At 39.1% G+C, this 10775-nt stretch overlaps 1 protein-coding gene across 1 annotated transcript in view; it reads right to left on the reverse strand.

Moving 5' to 3' along the window:
- The window catches only part of Myom1 (myomesin 1), a 125009-nt gene extending 116672 nt beyond the window's left edge, over positions 1-8337 (reverse strand). The window contains exon 1 of the mRNA XM_013027158.1: positions 8012-8337. Coding sequence (XP_012882612.1) covers positions 8012-8325 — 314 coding nt within the window. The 5' untranslated portion in view covers positions 8326-8337. The remainder of the gene's footprint in view (positions 1-8011) is intronic.
- Positions 8338-10775: the final 2438 nt, after the last annotated feature.

The raw sequence follows: 10775 nt of genomic DNA on the forward strand, positions 1-10775 counted from the left end.
ACCCAGGACCTCAGGCATGCAAGGCAAGTGCTCTACCACTGAGCCACCTTCCCAGCCCCCCTGGTTGTAATATCTTGTCATTGCTGTTCCTGATGTCTGGTATACCTTTCCCCAGGTAACTTCATGGCTCAATTACTTCATTTCTTGGCTCAGATATTATCTTTTCAATAAGGTCTACCTTGCCTGATTAAAATCCCAACTTAAATCCTACTCTACAGACATAATCTTTCTTACATTTTACTGTAATATGTAATTCACTACAATATCCAGTAATTTATGCCAACCACCTAAAAAAGAGCTTAACACCAGGGAGGCATTCAATACGTACTTATTGAATGGATGAACAATAATATTTCGACTTCAATGAGAATTCTCTGTGAGCCAGCCACAATGCTAAACAGCTTACACCATTATCTCTTTTAGGACTCACAACATCAGTGACAGTCATTTTATTCATTTCACAAATTAAGAAACTAAGCCACACACTTAATTGCAAGTAAGCATAGGCCTATTTGCATCCATCATACATGCAGACATATCGAAATGGTTATGTTGAAAACTAACATTAATCTGATGACCCTAACTGAGGTTGGGCAGTAGATTTCTTTTTCTTTTTCTTTTTTTGGTCAGTCATGGGGCTTAAACTCTGGGCCTGGGCGCTCTCCCTGCACTCTTCAGCTCAAAGCTATCTCTTTACCACTTGAGCCACAGTTCTACTTCAAGTTTTTTCTGTTTATGTGGTGATGATGAATAGAACCCAGGGCCTCATGCATGTGAGGCAAGCACTCTACCATTGAGCCACCTTACCAGCCTAGTAGATTTCTTTAGCACATATCAGTGTGAGAGCTAGAACAAAGCTTTCAAGTCTACTTCAGACAGTTCTATGTTTAAAGGTCCCTATTTTTACCATTGCTATCCTCTGATTGGATTAGAACTAGTTTGAATGTTAGTACTGTCTTCATAAACACTAGTAATTTCAAAAGATGTTATTATCTGGGTGACTCCCAATGGGTGATGTAGATGAAAGGCACAATTTAAAGTTAGGGTATTCTGGAAAAAAAATCATTCAAGCTTCAAGTTCTCATTCTCAAACAAATATCACTCAGAAGTCTCTTGTAAATAGCCTTTCTAAATGGCAAGTTAGACTCTGTCAAGGCCCAAGTTTAGTATTCATGAAAACCCTTTAGATTTCTTTTCATCTATTCTTCCCTAATCTAAATCTTGGTTATTTTGGTCTTCAAGGTATTACCTCAAGAAGGGTAATAGAGAAAAGGAACTATGATGCAAAACTACATATTGGTCCTCAGGTCTCATGTTAGACTATTATATGTAGATTTTCTAGAGCTATATTTTTAATCTTTGTTTGTAAGAGTTCTCTCCCTAAGAATCTAATGAAAGCTACTGTCTCTCTTTCCAGAAAATTCTCACTTGTGCATAATTTTACATATATTTTGAGATTATATAAGAGTCTACTGAAATCCATTCATAGACAGGGCTTAAGAACAACTAGAATCAAAACCAGGAAATCAATAAGAAAAATTAATAAAACAAAAAATAAAATAAAGAACAACTACAAGTATCATAATACTTGATTTCAAATTGTACTACAGAAATAGAATAACAAAAACAGCATGGTAGCTGTACACCAGTGGTTCACGTCTGTAATCCTAGCAACTCAGGAGGCTGCCATCTGAGGATAGTGGTTCAAAACTAGCTTGGGCAGAAACCTCTATGAGACTCATCTCAACTAACCTCCAAAAAGCCAGAAGTGGAGGTGTGCCTCAAGTGATAGAGAACCAACCTTGAATGAAAAAACTAAGGGACAGTGCCCAGGCACTGAGTTCAAGCCCTAGTACTGATGTATGCGTGCACCCTCCCATATATACACACAAACCAGCATGGTACTGGCACAAAACCAGATATATAGACCAACTAGATAGAATAGAAGACCTAGACACAAACCCTTTTAACTACAGTCATCTGATATTTTGCAAAAAAAAAAAAAGTTGGAAAAAAGACAACTCTTCAACAAATGTTGCTGGAATGTAGAATGAAACTTGATCACTATCTCTCACCTTGTATAAGAAATCAGTTCAAAATGAGTCAAAGATGTTACAAATATAAGGTTGAAATTTGAAACTACAGGGCAACAGGAAAATACTTGAAAGACACAGGAACATAGGCAACAATTTTCTATATAGGACTAAAATAGCTCAGTAATAAAGAATGAGAACTAACAAATGGGGCAGGTGCTGGTGGCTCATGCCTATACTCCTAGCTACTCAGGAGGCTGAGATCTGTGAGACACGTTTTTCCAAATGCCTTTATGCTTGGTCACATTGAGAGGAAAGTCCATGAGACTTCTCCAATTAATCTCCAATTAACCACCAGAAAACTGGAAGTGGTGCTGTGGCTCAAGTGGTAGAGCGCTCACCTTGAGCTGAAGAGCTCAGTGTCCAGGCCCAAAGTTCAAGCCCCACGACTGACAAAAAAAAATGAAAATAAAAATAAAAAAATAATAATAAATGCTGGTGAGGATACAGGGGAAAAGTAACCCTTTGTGTTGTTGTTGAAAATGTAAATTAGTAAATTAGTGAAAGCACTACAGAAATCAGTATGGCGGTTCCTCAAAAAACTGAAAATAGAGTTACCATATGATCCTGCTTTACTACTGTCTATACAGGCATATATCTGAAGAAATGCAAGTCAGCGCACACTAGAGATACTTGAACATCATTTTTGTAGTAGTATTTACACACACACACACACACACACATACACACACTGAAGTGTCCATTCAGCCATAAAGAAGAATAAAATTATGTTATTTGCAGGAAAATGGATAGAACTGGAAATCATTGTGTTACATGAAATGACCCAGACTGAGAAAGACAAATATCATATATTTTCTCTTGTATGAAGAATCTAAACTTTAATAAAATGACATGAATATAAAAGGAGACTGTTTGGAGGGGGAACCAGTGGGAGGGTGAAAAGAGAAATGGGGGTGGTGGTGAATATAATTAAAATACATTATATAAATAAATAATGAAGCCTACTAGCATTGTTCTAAATGGGGAATAAGGAAGAATAATAGAGGTGGTGATTGATCAAAGTACAATATATGCATATAGGGAAATATCACAGCAAAACCCCTTTAAATAATTAATATACAACCATAAAAAATAAAAGAGCCCTTGCATAATAGTGAAGTAATCATGAGTTTTCTTTAATCTCTGCTAATACTTGTTGTTGATAATACTTATAGAAAACAATCTTATTATTTCTAGAGGTTTGAGGCTTGCTTTAGGATTATTTTTCCCTCAATGTGACCAAGCATAAAGGCATTTGGAAAAACCTTTCCAAAACTTATTTTACAACTGATAGGTCAGAGCAAGTCACCAGTCTGTGCTGCAATCATTTACATTGAACCATTTACCTTGTTCCTAAGACTTACTTAGGTCAGCCAATCACTGAGCACTTATAATTCTCCATATTTTCTACTTTCAACACTAGAAATCTCACTGTAAGGCAGAGGCTAAAAATAGATGGAGCCTCCTGCTTGCTGGTGTTTCATATAGGAGTATTTCTAACTGAAAAAGGCTTCCAACAACATTCCTTACAAAACAAAGAGGTATTTCATTTAGTGGGGGAAAAGTCATTTCATTTTGAACAAGCTTAAATATATCCTAAAGAAGAGATGAAGATTTCAAAGTGTTCAAAGAATAGTATCTCCAGCTGCTAGTTCTAGGTCTAAAAACAGAAAGACTAAAATAGCTTCAAGATTAGGTTAACCTTCTTTGTGTTTCACATAGCATGATTCAAAGGAAAAGACACAATATTCTTCTCCTTTCCCCATTTCCAGCTCGACATGTTTCTACCCAGAAACTTGAGTTGTTCAAACACAGAAAATATGGAAATATTTGCCTACACAAATGTATTCATAATGAGAAGGAATAAGATATGATGTTGAACACAGAATAAGCATTATGATTATATTTCATATAGCAAGGTTATTATTGCTAGATGCTGGTGCTCATGTCTGTAAGCCTAGCTACTTAGGAGACTGAGATCTGGAAGACTGTCAAGAACAGTATGGGCAGAAAATTTTACTAGATTCCATCTCCAGAACAACCAGGCAGCCTAGCAAGCATGTGGGCCTGAATTCAAACCCTAGTAACACACATGCACACACACACACACACACACACACACACACACACACACACACACACACACATTATCTATTACCTTGGTTCTTTTAGCTAAAGCAGCTACATCTTACAAGAATTATATAAAGCAAATGTTTTCAGAATAAAATGTACTCTGAAGTCCAATCGTTAGGAGGCATGTGTATGCACCTGTAATCCCAGCACTTTGGAGCCTAAAGGAGGATTGTAGCCTAGACTACACAACAAGATTTATTTTATTTATTTATTTATTTGTCATGGGGCTTGAACTCTGGGCCTGGGTGCTGTTCCTGAGCTCTTCAGTTCAAGGCAAGTGCTCTACCACTTAAGCCATAGCATCACTTTCGGTTTGCTGGTGGTTAATTGGAGATGAGTCTCATGGACTTTCCTGCTGGGGCTGGCTTTGAACCATGATCCTCAGATCTCAGCCTCTTTAGTAGTTAGGATTACAGGCATGAGCCACCAGCGCCCAGCACAAGATCTTGTCTCAAACCAAACCAAACCAAACTAAACCAAACCAAGCAAAACAGAGGCCATTTACTGTTTGTTATAATATGGCAGATTATACATAATTATGAATATTATAAGTATGGATAAATTAAATATGTATAAAATAATCATAATTTTAATTTATAAAAGCTAACAAGAGCTGAAGAAATAGAGATCATTTAAAAGCACAAATTCAAAAAATTCTTTAGGTTATTCTGCATTGGAGTAACAAACTCAGCACACAAAAAGTTACACTAACAACTGCATAACATAAATACCCATCTTCTATAGACCCAGAACAGACAGCCTAGGAAAACTGATATTTAAAACATAATCCTTCTCCATTAACAGACAGCTGTTTTTCTAAATGAAGCTCTTGAACATATCTATGGAACATTTTTTGAGAGAACAAAGTGATGCTTGTCACTTACACACAGTGTTAATTCCTTCTAACTTTTCTTTGGAAGGCAATTTGTTGGAAGCAAGTGCTAAAAGAAATAAATTCCCCTCCACAGCAATATTTCCATATTTGCAGCCAACACACAATCCTTATACATATCCTGTGGCAGAACATGACCTATGAAAGCGAGACTGCAAAATGATCTTGCTCCATCTAAAATGGAATTTCAGAGCGTTGTGCTCATACATTCCAGGTAAACCCCAGCAGACTCTGGCTCTCTTACTGAACCTAGCAGAAGCTCCCAGGAGGTCACTGTCACTGACAACATGACAGCTGTAGATCAGCTGCTATCCAAACCCAACAGGGATTGAAGAGCTTCTGCCTTCTCCCCGTCTACTCATACCATCCATTCTATTATTGCTCCAATCACTTTCTAGATGTGCAGAGATCAATGACTTTTCCAGTTGCCTATCTTTTTGTTTCTCATTAAACTTTGACTTAATGGCTCTCAAAATTCTGTGACAGATTTTTGGTCACGTTTCCATTAAAAAGTACTGATTTTTAAAAACTAATAACTTAAAAACTGCCACACAAAAAAAAAATGGTCCACAAAACATTTTCCTTTCCTTCTGAAGGTTTTACAGTGCATTGTTATCAGTTGCCTATCTTATGTACTTGGATTTTAGAAAAATTATGTTTGTACAAAAAAATCATCATGTGTGCCATATGTATTGGAGAAGAGAAGTAGAGGTGGTTACTGAACATATCGCCTAGGAATCTACATTTTTAAGATCAGCAATTCTTTTTTTGGGGGGGTCCCATCATGGGGCCTGAACTCTGGGCCTGGGCGCTGTCCCTCAGCTCTTCAGCTCAAGGTTAGTGCTGTACCACTTGAGCCATAGTGCCTCTTCCGGCTTTTTTCTTTTTGCTTTTGTGGTGCTGAGGAATCGAACCCAGGGCCTCTGGCATGCAAGGCATGTGCTCTACCACTGAGCCACCTTCCCAGCCCAAGATCAGCAATTCTTTCTGTAGGCTGCAGAGTTTTAATTTTACAAAAGCTCAAGTACTTTGCAAGTGGATTGTAGTCCCCATGAAATATTTCATTTCATGAATACTGATGAATAAAAATTGCCTTGGACTAAGAAAGTAAATGTCTATTCAACACTCAGTAGGCTGGACTAACAGTCACAGATAAACTAACTGTGGAGGTCATAGGAACCAACATTTCTCTCAAGGACACTGCTATTAAACAAGATTATAGTAACCTCCTTTGGATAAGTACAGACTCACCAAGAAATTCTCTTATTTGATAGCAAAGACTAACAGTAAGCTTGCTGTTTGAAACTACATTCATAAGACTGAAACATGTCACTCTTGCCTGGAGGGTCTCTGTTACTTACTGATGCAAAAACAAACAAAAAAAAAACAGCCTCAACTCCTTCTCCAAGCAAAGAGTTTCTGAGTATAACATTTCACATTTATCTTAAGTTTATTGTTACCAAGGAAATGAGATCCTGACTTTGTTTTGCACATTAGGCCTGTGTCTAAACTCCATTCTTCTAGAATCTTAAAATAATTCTTATTGTCTACCATGTTGTCTCCTTCATAGCACTGGGCCAATAAATATAATTTTGGCCCAGTATAGATTTGCTCCTAGTATTTTTAAGATGACTAAAATAAAGCCTCTGTGTGTGTGTGTGTGTGTGTGTGTGTGTGTGTGTGTGTGTGTGTGTTGGTCCTGGGGCTTAAATTCAGGGTCTGTGTCATGCCCCTTAGTTTTTATGCTCCAAGCTAGTGTTCTACTACTTGAGCCATAGCACTTCCAGTTTTTTACTGCCTAATTGGAGATAAGTCTCTCACAAACTTTCCTATTTAGCTGGCTTCAAACCATGATACTCAGCTCTCAGACTCCTGAGTAGCTAGAATTGCAGGGTCTGGCACAGGCACCTGGCAAGGCATTTGTTTGCTTGTTTGTTTGTTTGTTGTTTTTACTTTTTGCCAGTTCTCGGGCTTGAACTCCAGTCCTGGGCACTTTCCTTAAGCTTCTTTTGTTCAAGGCTACCACTTGATCTATAGCACCACTTCCAGCTTTTTCTGAGTAGTTTGTTGGAGATAAGAGTCTCATAGACTTTCCTACCGGGGCTGGCTTTGAACTGTGATCCTCAGATCTCAGCCTCCTGAGTAGCTAGGATTACAGGCATGAGCCACTGGCACTGGGCTCATTTTTTTTTTTTGGGTCCGGTCGTGGGGCCTGAACTCTGAGCCGGGGCACTGTCCCTCAGCTCTTCAGCTCAAGGCTAGTGCTCACCACTTGAGCCACAGCACCACTTCCGGCTTTTTTCCTTTTGCTTATGTGGTGCTGAGGAATCGAACCCAGGGCTTCAGGCATGCAAGGCAAGCGCTTCTACCACTGAGCCAACTTCCCAGCCCTGGGCTCATATTTTTTAATATAATTTTTCAGCTAAAGAAAAGATCTGCTTAAATAATAGCTCAGAATTTTTATTTTGGCCTTTCAGACACAGAAAAAAAATAAAGTACATCTGCTATAGTTCAGTTGCCTGTGACTATACAGGTTTTTCATCTAAGCAGAAAGAACATAAGAGCCAGGAAACCAGCTGTGAGTGTTAAAGTGATATTTTCTGGCTCTGCTGCTGCTAAAGTAACCTGTGGCAAAACTCCTCTGCTTCTAGAAATATCACAGCTAGCAACTCAAGCAAGCCTTGCCAGTGTGACTCTGAAGCTCTCTGTAAATTTCAAAGAGATAATAAAAGGAAACAGGTATAGACACAGGGCTCAAGTCTCCAAAAACAGTCCCCCTTTACCCTGGTTTAAAGGTAGGGCTGCCATATTTAACAAGAAGAAAATAGCTATTTAGGAAGATGGTTGAGAGCATGTGCCTCTTTTCTAAGGTTGGAGGCTGCTCCTGACATACCCGTGAGAGTAGCCATAATCATAGGCTGAAGCTGCCTTCCGACTGACTTCAGAACCAGAGTATTGTGTGGCCCCAAGACTGTAGGCCTGAGAGGCCTGCTGCTGGTAGGAGGAAGCAGACACCTGGCTAGAGGCCTCTGATTCCTGGCGGTGTGCCGCAGAGGAGCGGCTGCTGTAGGCTGTGGAGCCATGGGTGTAGATGGCAGATCGCTTCTTCTCCTGCTGGTAGTGGCTCATGGTAGTGCGTAGGTCCTTGTTGCGGTAGCTGAGATCATAGTGCTGATGAGACTTCTGATAGAAAGGCAAAGACATCATGTGGCCTTGAGGAAAGGAGACCACCTACAAGAAGAGAACAATCCTTCAGTGAACCATTGAGGAGCAAGTCACTTCAAGCAGTGTGTAAGAATTCCTACCCTTCTCTTTCCAATGACTAAATGGAAAAGGAAGTGAAGTTCAGACCCACTGAATAAACTACTCAATAAACTCCCTCTTTCACTGCCCACAGATGCCCCTTCTGTCATTGTGGTTTCTTTATTTCTAGCTTTTACTCTTGCTACCTTACTTTTGCCTCCAACCATAGGTAATACATGGTTTTTATTTTTTAGCATTCTATTCTGGCTTTATTTGGGACCATAGGTAATGGGGAAAGTAATTGAATAATAGTAATAACTAAATTATCCAACAAATAATTAGTGAGTGTTATGAACCAGAATTACTCCAACACAAGGCAATAAAAAGGTGAACAAAGAAAATTTATGCTCTAATCTTATATATACATTTATCTAATTTGAGGAGGGGAAGGGGAATAACAAAATGCTGAAACAAGGACGCAGGATGACCCATTGCAACAATGATATTCTCAAGACACTGTGTTGGAAATGAACTTAAAACAGGGCAGGAGGAATGGGGAAGGTGGGGGAGGGAAGGGATGGTAGGAGAAAAACAAAAAAGGGGGTAACAATACTCAACAAGAAATGTACTCATTACCTTACTCATGTAACTATAACCCCTCTGTACAGCTCTTTACAATAAAAAAATATATATACCTGTGGTAAAAAAAGAAAAAGAAAATATCTGCTCTAATAGCCTACCACAGGTGTATATTCTATTTTAAGAGACAGGCAATAATGAAAATTAATTAGTAAGGTATATCTGAGTGTACTAACTGCCATGGAAAAAATAAATAAGAAAGAGAGATGGATATAATTTCAAACAGCCTCATTAGGTCTGGCCTCACTCAAAAGTAACATCTGAGCATGGAATATCTGGCGGGGGTTGAGGGGGGCAATGCTTCAGTTAGAAGGAACCCCAGTACATAGCAAAGGTATCAGGGGTTGGAAAATGAGGAAGATGTATAGGAGATGATGTTTGAGGTGAGGAGAACTAAATGGATAAAGAACAGAGTGTAAGGTCCTATAGGCCACTGTAAGGACTTGGCTTTTATTCTGAAAGAGCTGAGAAGTCACTGCAAGTCATCAGCTTGGAGAAGAGACTGTTGCGAGACAAGTGAGAAAACCAAAGGTCATATAGGCTGAGTTGTAACCCCTCAAATCCATAAGCTTGACCACAACTCTAACCTTCAGAATGTGACTTTATTTGGAGAAAGGATCTTGAAAAGGGAAGTTAAAATGAAGTTATTCAAGTGAACTCTAATCCCACATGAAGCATTGCTATATGAAAAAGAAATTAGAATGCGTATCAGTACATATAACGGAGGACCATGAGTAGACACAGAGGACATCTATAAGCCAAGGAGAGACCTCAGCAAAAACAATCCCTGCTAATACCTTGATCTCAGATATTTAGCCTCCAGAACTGTAAGGAAGTGTATTTCTGTTAGTTACGCTATCTAGTTGTGAAACAGTTACAGTGCACACAAATACAACTTCCACAACCCAAACCAGTGGTGACCACGAAGTGGAAGAAGTGGCCAGGCTTCATGTAGGGTCTCTCAAGGTGTAACCAGTAGTACCTGAATTGTAGTGTGAAGGAGAGAGATGACACCAAGGATTTTGTCTGAGCAACTAGAAGTCTAAGGTTACTGCTGGGTGAGAGGGTGAGGATAAGAAAGCATCAGTTTGGAAGTAAAGACTGGTTTAAGACTCTGCACTTGAAGATGCCTGCTATTTCATCAAGTCGGATACAGGGGAGAGGTCTAGAATGGAGCTCTACATGTGAGAGTCAACAGTAGGCAGGTGGTACTGAAAGCCCATTGTAAATGGAAAAGCCCAAGGACTGAACCCTAGAGCCTGATAATATACAAGCTCTCAATCTCACAAACATTTTTTTAAGTATAGTTTCAAATTAGAAAATGTACTTGGCTCCATTAGGAAATATAGAGGCTTCCAGTCTTCCCACAGAAAGAAGAGAGTCAGTGTTCAATGTGGCGTTAGCATTGTGAACCTGACATAGCCATTCTGCTGAATATCAGAGGTGTTTTGCCTAGCACCAAGAGGGGAGGAGTCACATTGTATTAGCTTTCTTTAATAATCTGTTTACTGACATGAGGCCTATTAGCCACATGGGCAGCCTGGGATGAAGCAACAGTTTTATAGAAGTACCTTATCCCCATTTGTAAAGTTATTTCTGGCATGTTCTGAAATGTTATCTTAAAATCATATTTTAAAATTATTTTGGGGGGCTGGGAGGTTGGTTAAGTGGTAAAGCGCTTGCCTTGCATGCATGAAGCCCTGGGTTCGATTCCTCAGCACCACATAAGCAAAAAGAAAAAAAGCTGGAAGTGGCGCTATGGCTCAAGTGGTAGA

This window comes from Dipodomys ordii, unplaced genomic scaffold, assembly GCF_000151885.1.
Source record: "Dipodomys ordii isolate 6190 unplaced genomic scaffold, Dord_2.0 Scaffold100, whole genome shotgun sequence".
Lineage (NCBI taxonomy): Eukaryota > Metazoa > Chordata > Mammalia > Rodentia > Heteromyidae > Dipodomys > Dipodomys ordii.